The sequence below is a fragment of the Vidua chalybeata genome, chromosome 4, assembly GCF_026979565.1.
Source record: "Vidua chalybeata isolate OUT-0048 chromosome 4, bVidCha1 merged haplotype, whole genome shotgun sequence".
Classification (NCBI taxonomy): Eukaryota; Metazoa; Chordata; class Aves; order Passeriformes; family Viduidae; genus Vidua; species Vidua chalybeata.
Window position 1 is genome coordinate 67,040,165 of NC_071533.1, and position 22,104 is coordinate 67,062,268.

At 41.0% G+C, this 22,104-nt stretch overlaps 1 protein-coding gene across 1 annotated transcript in view; it reads right to left on the reverse strand.

The window, feature by feature from the left end:
* Window positions 1-3,271: 3,271 nt before the first annotated feature.
* The window catches only part of POLR1A (RNA polymerase I subunit A), a 29,594-nt gene continuing 10,761 nt past the window's right edge, over window positions 3,272-22,104 (reverse strand). The window contains exons 15-34 of the mRNA XM_053941069.1: window positions 21,646-21,789; window positions 21,005-21,188; window positions 19,632-19,714; window positions 19,361-19,519; window positions 18,932-19,030; window positions 17,899-18,051; window positions 17,624-17,706; window positions 16,704-16,869; window positions 16,006-16,227; window positions 14,724-14,938; window positions 13,916-14,083; window positions 13,109-13,244; window positions 12,207-12,364; window positions 11,594-11,708; window positions 10,856-10,972; window positions 9,814-10,095; window positions 9,030-9,230; window positions 8,219-8,336; window positions 6,790-6,954; window positions 3,272-4,248 (exon numbers count right to left, since the gene is read on the reverse strand). Coding sequence (XP_053797044.1) covers window positions 4,148-4,248; window positions 6,790-6,954; window positions 8,219-8,336; window positions 9,030-9,230; window positions 9,814-10,095; window positions 10,856-10,972; window positions 11,594-11,708; window positions 12,207-12,364; window positions 13,109-13,244; window positions 13,916-14,083; window positions 14,724-14,938; window positions 16,006-16,227; window positions 16,704-16,869; window positions 17,624-17,706; window positions 17,899-18,051; window positions 18,932-19,030; window positions 19,361-19,519; window positions 19,632-19,714; window positions 21,005-21,188; window positions 21,646-21,789 — 3,069 coding nt within the window. The 3' untranslated portion in view covers window positions 3,272-4,147. The remainder of the gene's footprint in view (window positions 4,249-6,789; window positions 6,955-8,218; window positions 8,337-9,029; window positions 9,231-9,813; window positions 10,096-10,855; window positions 10,973-11,593; window positions 11,709-12,206; window positions 12,365-13,108; window positions 13,245-13,915; window positions 14,084-14,723; window positions 14,939-16,005; window positions 16,228-16,703; window positions 16,870-17,623; window positions 17,707-17,898; window positions 18,052-18,931; window positions 19,031-19,360; window positions 19,520-19,631; window positions 19,715-21,004; window positions 21,189-21,645; window positions 21,790-22,104) is intronic.

A 22,104-nucleotide genomic window follows, 5' to 3' on the forward strand; every position in this document is an offset into this window, starting at 1 on the left:
TCTTTGCTCTCTTTAAGTTCTCTTTAGTTCTATTATGCACAAATAACTCAGGGATCTGCTGAGTTTTGCTCAGGGATGATGCTTTAGGTTGAAGCATCATCCATGCTATAAAAAACAGCAAAGCAAAGCAGGGACTGATGAGGCACAAAGCTCCTGCTGTTCCCCTCTGGCTGAGGGAGTTGGTTGCCATGCAGGAAACTGTGGGAAGCAGAGCTCGTTCTCCCCCACCCCACAGCAGTCATCTTCACACCTTCACACCCACCCCAAAGATCAAGACTGCCACTTTCAGCACCAAAACCTTCAAAACACTTTTTGGATCTCAGCCCTTAAAGGCAGTCCTCACAAGTTCTCCTATCCAACCTAATCCCAGAGAAAGATTTTTGTTCTGGCTTCATCCGCCTGCTGCCAGCCACGTCCTGGAGCACGGCCTGGTCACCACAATCTGACCTTGTGGGAAGCGTCCCTGAGCTGCCACATGCTCTCCCACTTGCCAAATTCCTCAGCAGATGAGGTTGCTTCCAGATTTCAGCACTTACTGGCAAGCATCAAGTGGTTTGTCCAGAAAGACTCTGAGTGATTAAAGATCTCTGGGAGCTGTTGTGGCCACTGCCTGGTTACTGACCTACACAAGCATAGCAACATGGGAACCAGTGACCTGGGAAAACAAACTTTTCTGTTCCCTGTCTTCTAGTATTTAGCTTTGCTTTTTGAGATGAAAGAAGAACTAATTCCTATTTGTATCCATTCTCACTGCCCAATTTAGGATTTTTTAATCATTTACTGAGAAAAACAAGCCTTCTATTATGATTTATTGGACTTGAACATAGCTTGCATTCCAACTCCTGAGCAAATAGAAGCTGATTCACTGTTACCAACACACTGAAAACGTGTGTTGTCTTGAAGGTAACAAATCTGCATCAGCAAGTGGGTGGGAACCACAGAATCGTTTGAGTTGGGAGGAACCTTAAAGCTCATGTCACTCCAACCCTTTGCCATGGGCAGGGACACCTTCCACTAGACCAGGTTGCTCAGAGCCCCATCCAGCCTGGCCTTAAGCATTTCCAGGGATAGGGCAGCCACAGCTTCTCTGGACAGCCTGATCCAGTGTCTCACCACCTTCACAGGGAATTTCTCTCTTACATTTAAAAGAGATTTAATGTAAATCTCTTTTAAACTGTGCCCTCTTATCCCATCTCTATGTGCCCATGTAAAACATCACTCTCCCTTATTTATACCCCCCGTTAAGTACTGGAAGGCTGCTGTAAGGGCTCCCCAAAGCTACCTCCTCTACAGACCAACAGTCCCAGCTCTCTCAGCCTGTCTTCATAGGACACACAGGCACATCTGTACAAGCAGGATAGAACCCACAGCTTATGCCCTGCTTGCCAAAGCACATGGGACCAGATGAGGATCACTGCTTCCTCTTTCTGGCTGAGTAATTATGAGTTCTCCTAATTACAGCTTTCAAAAATCCTCTTCCCCATCTTTCATATCTTCATACACTCACCAGCCCATCCCTGGAGTGCACATTCAGTCAAGCTTATACCCTTTAGTTTTCCAGACAGATCGACCACTGTTATTAATGGACATAAAGAAAGGGAGAAAAACTGGAAGTTGCTTTTCTTCTCATTCCTCCCATGTTTTCACAGCACTGGGATATCCTGGCACCCTGAATTGCAGCTGACAGCCAAGAGAAGGGATGGTTCCCTTCTTCCAGCCTTTCAATCATGATCTCCTCCTCTCTACAAAATCTCATCTACTGCTCACTCTTTGGGGTCCTTTGTGCCAAAAGTGATTCTTATTTGTCTGCTGCAAATAATCACAAAGCAGCAAGAGCCCAGCCATTACTGCAGCCTTCTTCCACAGTTTGGGGGTAGGTAGTTCACACTTCCTCAAAAAGACTGTACAGTGAGAGCAATGAGTGCAAGGAGGAAAACAGACTTTAAAATAAAACATCTAGAGGCAACAGAGGTTCATGGGACATGAAAAGAAAGTAATGTTTCCTAACCACATGAAGCAGGACTTTTTTCTAGCTGTTTTCTGCACACACATGAATTCTAAGCAAACCAAAACTCCTTTCTCAGAAAGGGCAGTTTAGATGATCCCCAAGGCAATCTGCTCACACCAGAGATTAAGAGCAATTGCTACCTCAGCTGCTTCTCCTTCACAGTATAAAATAAGCCCATTTATATGCCAAAATATGTACCTTTCTCCAGCCTTGGAGATATAGCTTCTCATCTGAGGTTGTGTTTCTCCCCTACCACTTCTGTCCATGAACAGGGACAGCCACCTACTTCCTTTTTCTATCTAAGATACTGTGTTTGAGACTTTCCTACAGTTGCCAATTATTTCAGTATAATCAGAATCAGGTTTTGGATCCTGGTCTATGCCAATATTTTAAAGGCAATTCAACACTGAAAGGGAAAATTGGATCATCCTGCCATAGCCTGAGCCCATTTTCCAAATGGCTCTAGCTAAAGAATCATCAGTGTTACTGGGAGCAGCACTGAGTAACCACTTCACTTACATGAGTTATTTAGATCAAACTGTTTTGAGCAACAAGGCATGCCACATCTCCAGATAGGAAATGTAGCATAGATGCTCTTCACTGCAGGGTGTGAACACATCTTGTGGATCCCTCAGTCTGTACCAGTACAGATGTTACCTGGAAGTAAAAGCCTTTTTGTACAATGTTTGTTCTTACCCAACTGAGTCTCTCATGATTCTTTGCTGAATGATGTTTTTGACAACTACAAAGCAGGTGCTAAGACTGGAGAAAGACACAAGGAAATTTTTCACGGGGATTTATGAAGTGAAACTGGACACTTGCTGACTTAACACATTTGTTAAGCTTCAGTACAATTGGCAGGACATGTGACACAGTTCTAAGGGGCTGAGGCAGAACAGTCAGTCAAGAGACTCCACAGAGGCTCTTTCACAATCCTAAATCAACATGTCCCACTAGCTGATCTGATTCCCTTCAGTGCAGCCCAGTGGAAATGGCTTTCCTCTGCTCCCACTGGTGCAGGGGTACCAGTGAGAATAATAAGGCATTGAGATCTGTAAGAAAACTTGTCTAGATGGCAGTGAGCAAACTCCAAAGAGCTTTAGCTACTTGTGTGCAATGCATCCTGATTAAAATAGAATATATAAATGAGTCTGATTTCTGAGGAGTGGCAAACAGCCCTGGGTCACATGATTTTAACAGCCAGCAGAGTTAAAAGTGAACTCCCCCTTGGTAACACAACTGCGTAATAGGGCATTCAGAATATTTCTTAGCAATTTCTTTTATTAAATATCCTCTTTGATACAGAATATTTAAGCAAAAATAGTTCACAATCTCTGTTTTGGTAATTCTTACAAGAGTCTTTCACATAGTCACTCCTACAGCAGCTCACATTGGCATTAAAGGAATAAATCTTTAGCAAAAATCAAATCTCTCACTGTGTGAGATCTATTTTACCCAAGTTAAAAGAGTATTGGAAAATGCCTAGAGAAACTGTGAAAACTCTGAATTCCACTCTTCAGCTAAAAGAAATTTAAGATCTGTGTCACAGACACATTCTTCTTAATAAATGAAGCAGCAGAATAGTAAAATGCATCCTCTGAAGTTTATACAAGTTCATATCAGTGCAGCAAAAGAGTAGGAAATGCCTCGAGCACAGATGGTCCAATGCAGTGTTGAGGTTCAGAACAGCAGTGCCCAGCTACACCAGTCTGGAATGCTATTTCCAGTACTGGAAATTTGTCATGTTAATGACCACGTGGCATCTGGCACTACCCATCCTGATGGGATTCTGCCCCCACACAAGTCAGACAGCATAAACAGATTCTGCTTTCACTTCTGCCTGCCAGAACAGCTGCACAGCCCAAGACCCAGACCGACTCCTGCATTTTATTCTTTTCTATGTAAACAAATAACCTCATTTTTTACATTGATGAATTGTAAATAAGTGTTTCTTTTGATCAAAAGATAGCTCCTATACTCATTAAATAGATAAGGCTCATTGGGTATCCAGATAAAGAAACCTATTGGCACAGGAAAGGCATCTGGAGACACAGCATGTGCCCTCATTGCGTAGCTGTGGAGCACGTGCAGCTCTCGTGATGAACATTTCAATCAGATCCTTAAGTTACCACCAAAACTCTATGTCAGGGGCTGCTTGAGGTCAAACAAGCCAGTCCCTCCTTTGACAACTTTTCCAACCACCAGGCAGGCCGAAGGGGATCGCAGCTCATCGTGGGCACCTGCAATTCAAACAAAATCCTATCAGAAGGTTCCCAAAAGTTTCTCCAAGGTCAGTGCTGGAAAGAAACCATTTTGATTTATGTGCAAGAAGCCATCTGGTTCAGCACCCCCAGGTTCAGAAAGGTTCTGCCACCTGCTGTTCACACTGAATTGGGATTTCTGGGAGTTTAGAGGCCAGAACTCTTTCTAATCCTCCTACAACAACTATTATCTCATCCCCATCTTTGGTTCAAGCAAGTAATTCGGCCACACATTACTAAAATCTCCTGATTCCGCATGGAAAGACAAAACAGTCTGAATTGTAAGAGAACACAGATTTGGCCTTTCAGTGAACACATCCTGGTGACTAAATAGGTCACTAAAAAATACATGTGAGGCAAAATCAGAAAGATTCCCTTGTCATTGCTGCCTTTTTCCTTTGTTAGCATGAATCCCTTTGATGTGTATTTTAAATCCCCCTGGCTAGATATGAAGAGAACTTTTCACTGGAGAGACATTCCATGAATTCCTCTGATTTTGTGGTTACTCACTGTAGCGAAATAGTGTCACAGAAATTTGGAAGCACTCCAGATGACATGTCTGGCTGGGATTGCTTTACTTCCACTGTTTTTGTAAGCATTCAGGCTATTTTTCATTCATCCTAACTACAGAAAGCTGAAAGTTTATCATTAGAGCAGTAGGAAATTGGAAATAAAATTGTTAAACTTCTCCTAAGTTTGGTTATCTTTCTTCCACTGAGCAAAATGTACTCAACTTTGCATCATGCAGAGGGTGGGGGCAGGAGCATAGACAGCACTGTGTATGGCATGTGCTCACTGCTCTGATCTCAGCCACAGCTGGATAATTAAAAAGCTGCTCCTAAATGTGTGTCAGCTGAAGAAAAAAAAAGCCCTTTGTTAGATCATTAAACAGGACAGTGGTGCTGCCCTGCTTGCTCACGTGATGTTAACAAAGAGCCATTCTCTGAGCAAACAGCCCAGGGGATCTCTCTGCTGATGCAGTTTGCTCCCTGCACAAGGAGCCCTGCTGAGCAGCCTGGGCTCCAACAGCCCTGCTCACCTCAGCTGTGCCCATCCTCACAAACCTCCTCCTCTCCTTCCTACTGCTCAGGGCTCCAGGGCTCCTTTCCTTCCTACTGCTCAGGGCTCCAGGGCTCCTTTCCTTCCTACTGCTCAGGGCATCAGCCCCAGGCACCCTCACAGTGTCTCTTGAACTGTACAATCAAGTTATCAGTCACATTATAGCAAATTAGATCCAGGCTGCTGCAATCCCCATTACGACTGATTTCCAGCGTGGTGAAATCATTAACTCCCTATGCTTGTAATCAGTGCAGTTCCTGCCAAACCACCCTGCTCTTCTGTCAGTGTGCACTGAATGTCTTTATTCTTAATATTATCCATACATTGCATTTCACTTGGCAAAAAACTCCTCTGATTTCATTTCTAAGTCTGTATGTGATACAACAAAAATCCAGAGAGTGAAACTGAGTGAGAAATATCCTTTTCTCTTTAATTTCACCCTGGATTTACACTTTTCCTTCACATTTTTCAGACTAATTAAGTCAATCGTAGTCAATGTTATCAATTAAAACTCAATCTTCCTTCCCAGAGAAGGTATAAAACAGCATTAGCAAAAAGGAATTCAGTGATAGAAGTATTTCAGATGTCAGTGCAAGGCAGTTTAAGACAGGAGCTGAAGAGATCATGCTGAGAGCTCTCCCCATTTCTGTTAGCACAGCACAGCAGCATCTGCAAAGCAAGCATCTGACTGGCAAGTGACAGAAACCAAGTTTATTTGCAAAAGAGAGAAGTAATTAGTATCCAAAGGCTGAGATCATAGAAGCTTTCAAATGACAGACTTAAAACATGAGGTTTTTTTGATAGAAGGCCTTAAATGTAGATAGCTAGTGCTGCTCCAAACGTCCTAAATGATCCACACAGCCATGTGATCTCTACACCTTCCAGAGAGGCAACTAGAGGGCAGAAGGATACTCTTGGGAATCTCAAATGGCAGCAGAAACCTACCATTAAATAAATGAATCTGACTCTTTGCCTGTGTTTGAGGGGAAAAAAGCAAAGATAAAGTGCTAAATCAGAGTTACAGCTAGGTCTGTTCTCAAAATAAAATGCTGAACAGCAAGGCTGGAAAATATATGGAAGTTATAACATGGGCATAAAAACAAAGCAGAGAAGACAATTTTAATACTAGAGACAGAAAAAGGCAGATTTAGTAGTCTGTTATAAAGCTTAGCTATAACAAATCTTAACAAGCTTAAGGTTTGTTGTAAAAATGCCCATCTAATTCCTAAAGAAAGGAGTCACAGACCCCACAGATTACATGTGGGAGCTGGCTTTATTTAAGCTGACAGAATTTTACTAAAAACATCTGGAACACTTTCCTAGGCAAGGGCTTATTTAAAATTTCTGCCTCTAGCATTTTTTCTAATGCAATTATGCATTATTCAAAATACTGGAAAGTTATGACAGAAACCAAGCATATGTGAAATGCTGCAGCAAGAGATCTCAAACTAAATCATTTACCCATCATTGTTGCATCCTTCAAGAATTTGTAGCTGGTTTCAAATGTCATCTGTTGCAGAGGGGAGGAGTTGGACTGAATTCCAATGCGATTCAGCGGTTTATAAAAGCCTTCAAAGCACATGTAATCTGCCACAAGTGAAAGGTGTCGAGGGTCTACCACAATTCCTTAAAACACAAGGAAGACCAATCATCAGAGCATTCAAGGGCTAAGTCTGTGGGGCTTTTTAAACAAGTCAGGTCTAAAATAAACCCTTTGAATCCAACCAGCTTGGAGAACACCTCTACTAACAGTCTTCTGGCAGTGTGTCTCTGCCTTAACTGCTCCCCTCAAATATCCAAGAGAGGCAGATATCACTCTAATACAAAAAAATATCTCTCCAAACTGAAATGAAAAGAATGGGAAACTGCAATGTCAAGAATGCTGTAAGGCAGCAGAGTTCCTCTACATAAAATCAGCAAATGTCTGCACCATCCTTGTTTCCACAGTGGGGGAGCACATATCCATCCATCTAGGAGGGACAGAGTTCTTGCCTCTCATCTGGTGGCCTGGATTAGCTGGGCCCCAGAGTCAGAAAGGCTCTGATGTCCTCCGTGCATGATATCAGGCATTCACAGAAAACCCTGTTCAGGCTAAAAAAAAATTGCACTTATTCCTAAATAACACTTGTGGACTCAGTGTAATGGGGTCATTAACAGCTCTGTCAACATTTACTGAGTAGTTCTTGAACAACTTGAAGGTCAGACCATTCTGGGCTGCCAGCTGGCAAATCCGTTTGCTATAACTGCTTGCTAAAATTCCCACTGTATTAATCTTCCCTATTTTCAATAGTTTATTTCATAGCAAGACTCCACTCCAGTGAGTGAGTGCCTGTGAAGTCATGCAGCCTCTCCTGGCTGGGCTCTCTGAATCATCTATCTCAGAGAAGAACATTCAGATAATGCAGTGCAGCTATTTTAGGAAAGATATAAAAACTCAGGAGCCTAGGTTCCCATCATTAAAAAGGCAAAGTGAGGCAAGATTGATCCTCTTCTCAGGGCCACTGCACAAGTCTAACTTCCTCAGTTAGCTTCCTCAGACATTAATAATTAATTGGTTTGAATTAAGTTGGCTTCCTCAAGTTGGCTTCCTCAGACATTAATAATTGATTGGTCTGAAACTTGCAGTTTCCAAAAAATATACCAGAATGGAAGAACTCTGTGAAGGGGGAATAAATTCAACCTCACCTATTTTCTACTGATTAAAAGAAGCCTAATAATTAACTAACAAGGTCTTCATAGAAGACTCTAAAATCATTAAAACAATGAAAACCTGCAACTTAAGAATAGGCATATAAATGAAAATATCATGCAAAACCATAACTGAAAGCATGTGGCTGCATTTTCCTATCTTAATGGTAATAAAAACTACAAAAATGCAAAGAAATCCTACCATATACAGCAAATACATCTTTTATTTCCTTTATAATCACCCTCAGGGCTGATTCAATTCCATAATTCTTAGCCATGGCATGGATATCATTGCAATAAAGTCTGTTCAGGTCCAAAATCTGGAAGCAGAAAAAACAGAGATACAGGGTTTTTTTCCTCCATTTTTCATGAGCTTAAGCAGCACCAACAGTTACTGACAACTAGGCTGCTGCCTAGTTATTCTAAGACAGAGAAAAATTATTCTGAGGATTTGTGTTAAGCAGCGCTAAATAGATTAATAGGAGCACTGGAGTCAAAATTCACCACAGGAGAAAATTAACTGAAATCACAAAAAGCAAGCTAACAAAATACACCAGCAAAACAAGTTAAAGTCTTCCAAACAACACAATGCAATGCCCAGTGTGTCTCAGACAGCCAGAACTTTTAGCAAAAGAGAAGATGCAGCTTAAAACAATCCTGTATTTGGAGAGCTGTGGGCTAGATGGGATAACGGAACTATTCATCTCCAAGAACTACAATTCACTGAGATGGAAGAACTCCCTCAAGTAACATTTAGAGAGACAAGAGAGAAAAGAATGGTGTGAAATCATCTGTCAATAGGCTCTGGCTGCTGCACAAACACTGATTTGCAAGCTGCCCTTGAGAAAAGGCTCCACTGAATACATCTGGGGATAAAAAGGAGGAGGAAGACAGTTCAAGAGCTGAAAAGGCTACACATCAGCCCTGAGAAATTGAAATGACACCCATCATCCACCATCTCCCCCAGAACACAAAAGAGCATTGAAGTCTGGGATTAGAAATAGATCACACACATCAGAGTATCTGAAGAGCTCTGCCAGGTTTATCCCTTCTGTCTGCAGAACAGATTCCTTCTCTCCCTCCTTGTTGGTACTTTCGTTCAGCAGGCAGCGTGTGATGCCCTTCACCTCGTGGATCACCGTGCTGCGCGCCAGGGACGCCAGCAGGGAGGAGAGGTCAAAGTACACCTTGGTCAGTGGCAATGCCAAAGAAACCTGATGGGAAAAAACCAGCACAGTGTAAAGAGGCTTGAACACCAGGCTCAATAACCAGCACACTTCTTTTCAGACAAAAAGCTGACAAATGGAATTACCCTTGTTGTGTGTTAAGGAACATAAATGTCTGACTGGAATTAGAGGTGAATAATGGTAATGTGAACTCCCCATCCCAGGATTGTTCATCCACATTTCTTTTGAGATCTCTGAACTTACAGGGACAGCTTGGGATGGCTTTTGGTTTTTTTGGGTTTTTTTTATGGAGTGGGACAGGTACATGCTTGTTGAGGTTTTTATTTGTTCTTTAAGATGTTTCCATTTTGTTTAACAGTTCAGCCATTGCTTTTATTCATCAAGGGCTACACAGCTGACCATCATATACTAGAAGATTAAAACACAATAAACCTGTCAAAAATTGTTTTTAGAAAAAGTTACATGAGAAATTATTAAAAATGACATCACAAAATACATTTGTAGTGCCACTTTCTGCTGAGACAGAACAGCAGCACTGCACTGAAAAGAACCATTTGTTATGGGAGCTACATGCAACACTGTGCAACCACCCAGAGATGTTCCACCTTACCTCACACCAAAGCTCATTTTCAGTGTCAAAGGTGTAATCCTGTATGGACGGGTGGCTCTCCACAACAGCGCTCACTCGCACTTCTGCTGACTGAAGCAATCGATCTTTCCTTTTTTTAGTCTGAGACACAAAGGAAAGATGCTGAGACTCTTCACCCTCTGCTCTGTTCTGATCTTCTTCAGCACCAGGAGTCCCTTCTTCTTTTTCAGATTCAGCCTCTTCATCTTCTGGATTCTCATTAACGTTTTCTTCCCCATTCTCTTCTTCGCTCTCATAATCAACCTGCAAAGAAATAACAATGTGTTTATTGGAGCCAGAACCTGTACAGAGACACAGCACATCATGAACAGTTTAATTCTGGAATGCTCTTCACTGCTGAGTTGCAAGGATCTTGCCCCTACTGCACAAAGAAAATGCAATTTTGTTGTAAAGAAAATTATACAACAGATTCAGTTTAGTCTTTATTTCTTCATAATCTTACTATTATTTCTCAGCACAGTCCAGGATGCTACAGGATGTTGACACTGTAGCAGAATTTAGTTTGCTCTCCCTGAGAAAGTCCAATTTCTTCCCATAATCCAACTTTGATGATGGGATTCCCTCAGGATTTTCAATCACCCCACCCTCTTGCTGAAATTACAGCACTCCATCTTTTAAGAGCTAATTATGAAGTACCGAACACAGAGAAACACGCAGGGAGACTATTTTTAAGGACCATAGTAAAGTTTTAAAAACAATTAATAGCATGAAATAATTAATAGCATGAAAACAATTAATAGCATGAAATTAGCAAAAGGTAAATTAAGGTGAACTTCAGCACAGCCTGATTTCCAGACACATCCACACAAATGCCTGAAGAACAAGGCTTCAGAAAAGAGCCAAATGAAAACTCTTCAGCCCAAAGCTGAACTTTCCTATCTCCCCTTCAAGGGGGGTTTGGTTTTTTTCAGCATTTTGTTTCAGTGGAAGTTTTCCTTCCCAAGTCAAACCTAGAAGAAACAGGGAACTAAAGAGCAGTGCTGAGCACCTATAAAGTCATTACCTCTTCTTCCTGGTTCTTCCTCCGTTTTATTTCTGTAGCATCACCATCCCCTTCATCAGCTTCTGCATCAACAATGTTCTCTTCTTCCTCTGCTACAGCTTCCAGACTATTCAGTGTCTAAAAATCCATGACAGATAGATCATCAGGCTGACTGCTAGTCAGTACCAATAGCATCAAAAGGCTTCAGCCAAACATCTGGAATTTCACAATGCCTTGTTCAGTGTTCTACCTTTACAGACTAATTAATTTCTGTATGTCCACTACAATAAAGAAATGAACTCACACTCCTGATAACTTCAACATTTAACAAGATTAATGTCTACAAGATGGATAAGCTGTCACTCTGCTTTGACAGTCCTTGATGGGAGAGGAGTGGCAGAAGGAACATGCAAAAGCATTTCAACGAACAAAGGACCTTCCCCAAAGTTTTGACAACCACTGCTCCCACGGGTCCCTGATCTGGGAGCAAGAAGAGTGATATGCTTTTGTCCCAAAGAACCTAAAATGAACAGGCCTTTTCAGAGTACAGTCTTAAGCAAATCAGGATTTAATACACAAAAACTTCAATTTTCTTGTTAATTTTATGAGAATGCTAAGACAGTTTATGCATGAAGTATTTCAGTAGCAATTTAGTATTCACACATTTTGTGTGCACTGAAACATGCTACACTTTTCCAGTTCTGGTTCTCAACAATAGTGAAAGAAGTGAGGTGTTTTTCAGGTGATGTTTTTTCATACCTTGTCTTGGTCATCATCTAAATCCTTCCGAGTTGTCTTCCGAGTGCTGACTTCATTAAAAGATGCCATCTTTGTAGTCTTCCTTTTAATTGCTTCCAGAAGAACTTTAAAGAACCTGACAGAAGAAGCAACTCAGAATGTAAAAGCTCAGCAGTGCCACAGAAAATCTGAAATTGTCTAAAAAATTGTTTATTTTGGTTAACAAGCCAGTCAATTCATAACAGGACATTATTCCCTGCTGGATGCAAAAGTACTTCTAGGATAATGCAAATAATTTTTCTCAGCCCTTTCTCATTCATTTAGGAATCAAAAGGTTGGAATGAGCTCTGTTACTGCCACAGATGTAGCTGTGCATCCAAAGCATAAAATTATACACTCATCTGGATATAAAATCTGCACATCAAATTGACCTTCAGAAGAGATGGTTCATTACTGGACTTGAATAATAAAATTGTCAATTTTATTCAAGACATAAAAGAAACTGTGTAAATTTTTTCTGCAACTCTGCTGGAACTGTTGCTCTAAAAGCCACACCAGCTGTAATCAACCACATGCAAAGCCCTCAAAAAGGCAAAAGAAGAGCAAATATTAAAGTATCTGAAAGCAAACTCACCTTGTTTCCATGAAATGCAAGATCTGCCTGGGCTTCACACACTTCTCCTCTTGGTAATATTCATAGGGCAAGAAATGGAATTTGATTTTGTAGAGGCGATGCTTGTTCAGCTTGTGCTTCACATGCAGGGATTCCTCAATGTCCACTTTCTGCAAGACCTACAGAACATTCCCAAGTAGGAATGTTACTCCTTTAATGAAGACATTTTATTTGTTTCCTGCAGTTCTGGTTTTCACAGGAAACCAGAATTACACAAGGCTAAGTGGCAAACTTTTCTGGAGGCTTTGCTTCTGGGCAAAAGGACTGTACCCTACTGTGACTCTTGACTTAAGTCTTCCCAACAATTAACTCAGACAATACTGGAAGAACAGCCTCACCCCCCACCCAACTCCTTCACAAGAGATTACCATTCTCAGGTAATTCAGATTACCATTCTACAGCTTCATTTTACTGACCATGCTCACAGAGCAGGACAGTATTCCAGCACACAGCTAAGTCTCAACCTGATTCTTACTGCTTTCCACTCACAAGAGTGGAAAAAATAGAAGGAGGAGGGCATGTAGGAGAGCACAAGGGTGCACAGCCAGGAAGAGAGGGAACACAGAACATATCCCAGTGTATTGAATCTCCAAGATACATGTTCTGCTTCTACTGAGCACAGTCATCAGTGTGAGATTAGGAAGGGGTGGGGGACAGGTAGAAAGGTATCTATCTGAGCTCTATGTCAATCACAGCCAGATTAGCTTGTCTCAAAGACAAAACAGAATCTCTCCAATTCTACAGACAGAGGAAAACGTGCTTGAGAAAAAGCCAAAGACTATGGCATAGCAAACTCCTGATGAGCTCAAAGAGGAAAGTTTGTTTTGCTGACTCTCAAAGGATGCACTGAAAAGGAGGCTCACCTCAGCCAAGCACACTCTTGTGAGCAGTTTCTTAAGCTGTTTCACCTTTTTGAGAGCTTTCTTGGTATTGAGCACAGGAACACTCATCATCGGGGTTTTAATGTTTGAGCTGGCCACCATCAGTATTTCCCGCAACCTTTAAACAAAGAACAATCATTCCAATTAAGCCATAAAAGCACTATGCAAATCAAGTCACTATCTAGGTTATTTCATCAGGCAGAATGCAGCAGCTGGCAGCTCCACCAAAGCCATGTGCACCCAGAGCTGTGGCTACACAGCACTGCTCCTTTTCTCTGTTCTGATTCCCCACCAGGCACAGCACAACAGCAGCCCCACTGCCTCAACTGGATTATTGCCCCAGTTAAGAGAAGAGAATAGATGATAATAAATTGTTCCAAGAACAGAAGGACTAAGGAGGTTTGTTTCCTACAGATGCATGATGGATGCTTCCTTGTATGTTCTTCTCCTCCTCTGCTTCTCTGAAGCAACACAATGCCCTCCCACCTAAGGCATCCCACACTCCCACATGAGGCCAGGTCAGGACCCACATTACTCCAAATAAACTGAAGATTTGCTGTATATCAGATTAGAGTAAGGGGCCTTCACAGATATTTTAGCATCTGGAAAAAGAACCAAAATAACTGGAAAATTGTAAAACCTTAAAGTATTCTGAGCAGGCAAAATCTACAAGGCCACAGAAGGACTGTTCACCCTCAGTATTCACATATATACCTGCTAGTGTACCTAGCACAGTTATATACCTAAGTGCCTAAAATAAAGGGCCCATTGAGGACACAGCCTTCTCACCTTGGAATACCCAATGTGACATTCATTTCACCTCTGCCAGCAAAGTGAAAGGTGTTCAGAGTCATCTGTGTTGAAGGTTCCCCAATACTCTGAGCTGCAAGAAGCCCCACAGCTTCTCCTGGGTCACAAAGAGAACGCTGCCACTTTAAATACAACAGATCCTTTAATCTGGAGACAGGAAATGAGAGGTTTAGCTCAACATACAAAATAAAAAACTCAGAAAAGAATGAATCATTGCTCAGTTCAATGAAGTTACATCTTTGAGACAATTTCTCCTGGTAGCTTACAGATAAATACACTCCAGAAACCGTAAAATTGTCTATCCCCATCTGATCTGACAAACACAGCCCATTAACACAGAACTGGGGCCTTGGCCAAACTGTATTTTAGTTCTGCTGCCAATTCCCAGAATGTCAAAAGAGACTCCATTTACTCCCACTTGCACTTCCTAACAGCCTTGCTAACTCCAAGGTGCATCAAGAGCATACTTTGTTTTTCAAGATCACTACAGAAGTATTATTTTATATGCACGGGGACAGCAATACATTGCTGTTGTTCCAGAGAGGCTTTGCTAGAGCCCTCAGCAGCATGGAAAATTCAGGTTTGGAAGGGACAGATAACCAGAACCTCTCCATTGCACACTAAGCACATTTGGTTTTCAAGAACCATTTTGAAACCCACTGCTTAGATTCACAAAGGCCACAACAGAAATAAGGCTTGGTAAAGACTTTTCAGTTTTAGCAAACTTGCTCCAAAAAGGTATTTTGGGTTTTGGCTCACTGAAAAGAAGACACTCAGAGGTTTTTACCTATCAGAAGAAAGTGCTGGGTGCATGTAACTCCGGCTGTTCTCAGATTCCCATTTATTGATATAGCCTTCAACTCCATTTTCAAATGTTTCTGAAACAGATGCAAAATAAGTATCTGGACGCCAAACCCCGAGGCTTGGGTCAGGACACTTATTTGTCTTCTTCAGATACTTCTTTTGTTTCTTCTCATCAAGCTCATACCACATCTTCAACAACTGAAAATAAGAGGGGGTTTTTAAGCTGTCTGGTTTATCCACAGTAAGACCACAAGCCATCAAGCAGCAGTGAAGGAGGAAAGGATAACCTGTGCAGAATGTAAGGGTGTGCACAACACAGCAAACAGCCCAGCTACAAATACGGTGTTCTCCTTTTTCTGATACTTAACACTTTTGAAGACAAATGATTTCAAGATTCTTTACATGCCTAAATATACCCCAACTTATGTAACTACTCCATAGTAACTACTACGGAAAGCAGTGAAATATGGCCTCAAAGAATGATTTTAACTGGGAGTGACCACCCTCATACACTTAAACCTTTGCTTGTAGCTGACTCTCACCTCATCTGTCCAAAGCTGGCATGAAAAAGGAGCTTATTATCAAAAAGTGTCAAGAGCAACACAAATTCAGCACAGCTCAATAAATGAACCTCTGATTAGGAAAAACAGCTTTTGCAGACAAGCTCACAGAGTCATCTCTCAGCACCTTCAACCCAGAGTTTCATGCTAACTGCCCAAGTTCCACCAGGATAAATTTCTTGTGACAGCAAGGCTGTGAAGCAGGACCTGTCTGCATTTTGTGTCCATACACCATCGTCATTAGAAGCCATGTCATAGAGACCAGTGGCGTGATGGACAAGAGGCTTAAGCAAGATATTTTTTGGAAAAACTAGGCAGGGCTGGCTCAGCTCTGATATTCAAACAGGCTCTCATCCAGCTAGCAGACAGCTGTCCATGCAAGAGAGATTTACTTTGTATACATGAAAAAAAAAAAACCAACACAAATAACCCACCAATAAATGGAAACAGCCCCACCAAACCATACAAAAACATGACCTAACAACACATTTCTAACACCACATTTATCTCAATTTTTGTACTAGGGCCCATAGACTTTAACAAATCTCAGCTTATCACCCACATAGTTGACATGATTCCTTTAAATGGCAACTTGTTTAGTTAGACTGTGAAACACTTTGGGATTCACAGAGCAATTAAACAAAAGAAACTGAATTCTGTAACTTCTTTTGAAGGGTTTGGTTAGTTCAACTGCTTCTGTGTTACCTGTAAAGTAGCAGGATCTCTTCCATTCTTTATTTCACCTCCTGGAAGCTGTGCTTTCAAACTTGCCAGTTTCTTTTGGGAAAACAACAGAAAGCCTCCTTCTCTTTGCACAGAGTTTTGGTGTCTGGCTCGCCATTTTTTGATGGCTTTGAACTGCTGGTTAGCTTGGTGAGACTCCATCCTTGCTAAAGCTTCATCCAGATGGTTTGTCTTCTGGATTACCTGTAAGAAAGTAGTTTGTGTGATTATTCTTCTCTCTATCCTCACTGTACCAGAAAAGGCAAAGCAAACTGAGAAGGTCATCTGCTGTCATTGCTGTAAAGCAATTTTCAAATTTGGTTTTCAACCCAACTGAGACAAAATCCTTATAACTTTATGTTATTATCACCACTCTATAATAAGCAGTGGTGATACTGGTAAAAGTTAATCAAACTTGTCAGACTGAAAAGTGAAGTCATCTTTGTTGAATTCAACAGTGCTTGGTGCTCTGCTGAAATTGAGACTGCTTAAATCATGCTGCACACTTCAGATTGCTTCCATATTTTGAATACAATGGCAAATAAAATTGTACATTAGTCTGAAAGTAACTGAGACAAACAAGTGTTGCCACTGGATCCTTGACAGATATGCCAGATGTTAACCATGTGTTTCAGTCTCCCCTTCACCCCTCATAAATACTTAAGATTTAGGTGTTCTACCTCATAGTTTTCTGCAATGAAAGGAAACTGCTCAGGTTGTAAGAACTGAGTTTTAGGGATATCAAGCCCATCTTCTCCATACAGAAACTGCACCACGCTGCCATCACTGTCTCGTACAGTCAGGTCATACTGAACTACCAGTCCTTCCAAATGTTTTATGATACACCTATTCCAGAGGGAAAAAAATGGAAAAAAAAAAAAAAAAAAAAAAAAGAGAAGTAGAATGTTGTTAAGAGGCTACAAACCAACAAGAATGATACTACTCTAACACAAAAACCACTGTTTTCATCAACATCTTCAGTGTACTTAACGGCTGATCAGGAATTCTGGAAGCCAAAATCCTATAGACACAACACTCACGTGAAATGCTTAATTTGTAAAGCTTTCAGCATGCTGTTTCCCCCAGTTTCCTTGGACTCATCTGACTTAAACAGTACATTACTCTCCATTTCTGCTGTCAAGCTTTAACAGTTTTCTGACAGAAAGGGGCATCCCTCCTTTAGAACTCACTACCCTCTGACACAATTAAAAGTTCCATTTTCTTCCATATATACTGGAGGTGTTGCTTGACTAAAGACAAGAGCCACTCAACGTGGCCAAGAAAAACTAGAGCTGCCTGAATTTGTACACCTATCTATATTTATACCAGAAAAAGAGACTTCTGCAGAAAGAGAAGCTGTTGCTGTTAGGTGCCAGAGGTGAGTTTGAAATTGTAATGTTCCAGTTGATCTAGATCTCTAGAAAATTGTACTTACAACAAACAGCATTCAGACTATTTTGTAAAAATCAAATACAGTGAAGTTAATCTAAACAATACAGGGACTTACAGTCAATAGAACTTTCTCAGAAAAAAAGAGAGAAATCAAACAACCAACAAAAGGGACCTTTTAAAGACTCCAATTCTAAACCAGGCCTCTTACCTTTGCAGGTACCCAGAACGGCTGGTTTTGACAGCTGTATCCACAAGGCCTTCCCTGCCAGCCATGCAGTGAAAGAAGAATTCCTAAACACAAGCACAACACCATCAGCATTCTGCTAATAAGTGCACCAACACTGGCAATTTATGTTCTTCCTCAAAAGCTCCATATGAAACCAAGGTGAACAAAGTCCATTCATCTATAATTGCAGATACTCTCTATTAAAATGCCAAGACTTAAATAAATGTCAGTATCAACACAAGCAGTCTTAAACTTACAGAAGGTCTGATTCCAGTGAGAAATCTGCCAGTCACAAATCCTCCTGAGCTAGGGGAAAAATCATAAGGCTGGAAACATGGCAGTGATTTGCCAGATGCCATCAGTGGGGGTCTTCGGCCTTCCAGCTCAATCTGGCCCAGCAAACAAGAAATCTAAATGTGGGCAGGAAAAAAGGAAACATCACTTTTCCATCCAACTTTCTGTTCACATAAGCTTAGCGATTTTTCTTGAAAAATACAGTAAAAAAAATGTCAAATGTTCAGTAAATGCTCTGTAGCTCAATGTGGACTTGTTCATGAAATGTTCCAGCTACTGAGGGGCAGAAAAGGTATGGAGAGCTTACCTGGCTTTTTAATGTTATTCCAGTACCCTGACTCATCCTCAACATTACCTCAATACCTCATTCTGTGTACTTATTTGAACACAGAAATGTGAAACTAAAAATACTGTAGATATTTTTTAGGTCCCTACATTACCCTCAGCACCTCTCAGCACTGTACTAAAAACAGAACAAAAACCTCAACCCAGAATGCTTTCTCTTTAGCTGTGGTCATTCTCTCCATTTTAGATGGCATTTTTATAGAATGTCTCTCACTTGGTGTCTGTGTTGCAAATGATAAAATGAAAATGTATCCTTCCACTCCTACCAAAACCAAAGATTGTGTTATTCCTATTCAGAAGTTGAAGAAGGAGAGGGTCAGTATCCAACAGAGGCCAGAGGCCTGTATTTCTCCTACAGCAGATTTGTTTGTATAAACTGCAGCATTCCTTCTCAAAAGCAGTTCTGCTATTTCAATAAACCCTCGTGTACTGAGGAGCAATTCAAAAATAGGTTATAATAAACACTGACTCTCTTCCATCACCCACAGAGGTCTTTATTACATTCTTCTAACATTTTTCCATGCCAAAGTCCAGAATGAAAACCTTGCTCTGGGATCAGATATCCCCACAAGAGCTTCCCAACAGCTTGTATTCTAGGACACATCACTTCAGCACACGTAGCTGCTAAGCATATTCTGGTTATTGCATTACCTGCATTGTGTTTACAGTGGATCCTTTGGCTCCTGACTGTACCATCAACTGCAAATTGTTCTCTGGAAAGCTCCTGTGGAGACCAAGGGGCATGCAAACCTACAGAGTTGTGGGGGAGTGAAGGGAACAAAACCAAACGTTATTAATAAAATAATAAACCAAAGAAATTCATGTGGAAGGCTTTAACAAAGTGAAACAATGAGTAATCACAAACATTCCTATTTATAATTTCAAAAGCTTCTTGAATATTAAGCCATCTTCTCCCTCAGGGAGGACAAGGCTGAGGAGGAGAGGCAGCATGTGGAGCCCCAAGCTGAGGACAGAGGGAAAGCTTCAGCCTCCAGAAGAGTCAGGCACTGCTCGTCCACATTAATTAACTTACTGAGAAAGTTGAACAAGATTAGTATGCACAGATGTCTCAATGCCAACCTTGTTGACTTCGTTGTTGTAATTGTTTACTTCCTCCTTGAATTTCATATCAACCATGTTAAAATCCCTCTGGTCTTTGCAGAGATGAGCATCCTGCCACTTCCCTTGGACCTCCTCACATGATGCTGTTTCTGGCAAATTAAGAGCAGCTCTAACAACCTGAAAGTAAAATATAGGAATTTTTTGGTGTTAAGCAGGCATGATTGAACAAGGCAGTGTTTCAAAAATTTTGCATTATGGAAGAAAAAATAAATCTGCAGAACAGACTTACTTCAATACCACTCTGCCTTGACCTTTCAATGATTTTTTTTCTTTTGTGGTCTGCTTCACGTTTAACCAAAATATCTTCAATCCCTGTTAAAGAGGAGAGACAGAAGACAATGGTCTAAACTGAAAAAAAAAAAAAAATCAAGGAAGGAACCACATTTGATGTCAGGGATTTTGAGTGAAGAGCTCAGAAAGAAAGTCACAACTAAAGTGATAATGATGGTTAGACTCAGGGCCTGCAGTTTGACAAGAAGAAAAAAAATCTGAATAACTTCTGAATAGAGAAGTTGTAAGCCATAAAAAAAAAAAAACATCAACTAAGCAGTAAGAGTGCAAAATCAACTCCCTAATTTGAGGGTCTTAACTTCAACAGTCTCTAAAAACTCTTAGTTGGTGCACTTGCACAAACTAATGCTTTAGGGACCAGCCACATCAAACTGCTTTTTTTCCTTCCATCCACATCAAACTTCCTATTAGTTGAACCTTTCACAATGTGGCATTTCTTAGCTTTTTTAAAAAAAAGATAAATTAAAAATACAGATCACTGAGATGACAAGATCAGGGAACAGATTAAACACTGGAACCTGAACTCCTGGGAGCTGTTTGTGAGGAGTCCTGCCACAGACACTAGAGTGGCCACTAAAATGGCTGTGTCAAAACACCAAATCCCAAACTCCTGCTCCAGTCTCACTTCTCTTCTGATGTTTTAACTGCCTAGTGGTCCCAGGGTTGTTTTCTTTTCCTATCTAGCTTTTGCACCCTGGCTTTCAGGATTCCTGTGAGTTAATCAGTCACCTTCCTCACTCCAAAAGATTCCCTCCCTTTTCCCTGGCTCACAGCAGTCTGTTGGTCCCTTGCTACTGCTGACAGTTGACTGTGTCTCCATAACTCTTGTATGAGTTTGAAAACCTGTAATAAATGCTTTTCAAACTCATTTACCAAAAGTTTTAAAATGTGTAAATGTGTAAAATGTGATGTGCAAGGCTTGATCACCAAGCCCTTAAAGTTCTTTCATCTTTTTTTGTCAGCTGTTCTGCTATCTATGCAATCATTACTTTTCAGAGAAGCAAAACACAAGGTTTTGATCTAAACAAAATTTCAACACAGGACATATTATCTGCATACACATTGGCTAGGCAGGACAGAAAAGAGAAATTGTTGGATGGACTCAAGACTATAACTTTTCTTTATGCTTAGAAGGGCAGCTTCGCACCAACAATAAGAAAAAGAAAAAGAAAAATATCAAAAAAAGGCTGGCAGGTAGCTATCCCACTCAAGGGCAGTCCTGCAGAATTTCATTAACAGAATTAGCATGTATTATGCCCAACCATGTCTGGTTTAGACCTCAGGAGGTGCTGCAGTGCTGCAGGTACCCACCCATGGTGAATCCCCTGTACAGCTGCAGGTAAGCAGTGAAGAGGCGCCCCAGACACGTCAGCACTTTCCCACTGGTTTCACCCCCATAGATCTCGTAGCAGCAGTGGACCAGCCCATAGGCAGAGCTGCCAAAGTGAGCTTTGTCCAAGACTCCACACAGTAGTTCCCCATCTCTGATAATAACCTGAAAAATAAAAGACAGCTTTGAATCAGGAAAACAGAAATTTTAATTGTACTAGGACCTCTACAGGCTTTTCTGTGTAATCTATGTGGAAATTGGTGTAAGTTTAAAAAGCTTCCTTACTGGTGAATGGTTAAATGTGGTCAGATTTATCTATACTTTCAGAATTTGTAGCAGAAATGAAACTTCTAACACCACCTACATTTTTCCACCTATAAAGTCTGACAATGAAGACATATGGTCTAACAAAACCAGATGGAATCTGCCTGGATTCCATGGAGTCAGGGCCACTGAGAATTTTTCCTGACTCCCAGGCCTAACCTTCAATCACCCACTTCTGGCAGTAACTGTTGCCAAATGCCTGCTTCTACCTTTGTCATCTGCCTTGTTCCCTTCCCATTCTTTTACTGTACACACAATTTTAATACAACCCAGCCCAGCCCCCAGAGTTGTTACATACCTGAGATTCACACATTGAATCAAGATTCAGACATCCTTTTGCAGGTCCCTTTACCCAGGCTCTCCCACCAATTTTTGCTTTCCCAGTCAAATTCAGTGGAGCATGGTTGTCTGGAATGATGTTTATTAACAATGTGGAAACAACCTATAGAGAAGCAGGATGAGGGGCATGAATTTTTTTTTTTTTGTATAATCGCTTATCAACATAAAAAAATCTGGCATGAATGAGAAAAGCAACATCCTGCATGTATTCTTTCCACTGACAGCAAAGTTTTGAAAGCCTGGAAATCTCACAAGGCAGGAATATTCACCTGCTACTCTACCCTCTGAAGGATCAGTGATCTGAGACATGTAATTATTCAGAAATATAAAACAGCAAAGATTTTTCCAATACTTAGATATATTAAAATTTAAAAAAAAAAAAAAGCTGTCTGTTGGGTTTTACAGCTCAGAAACACAC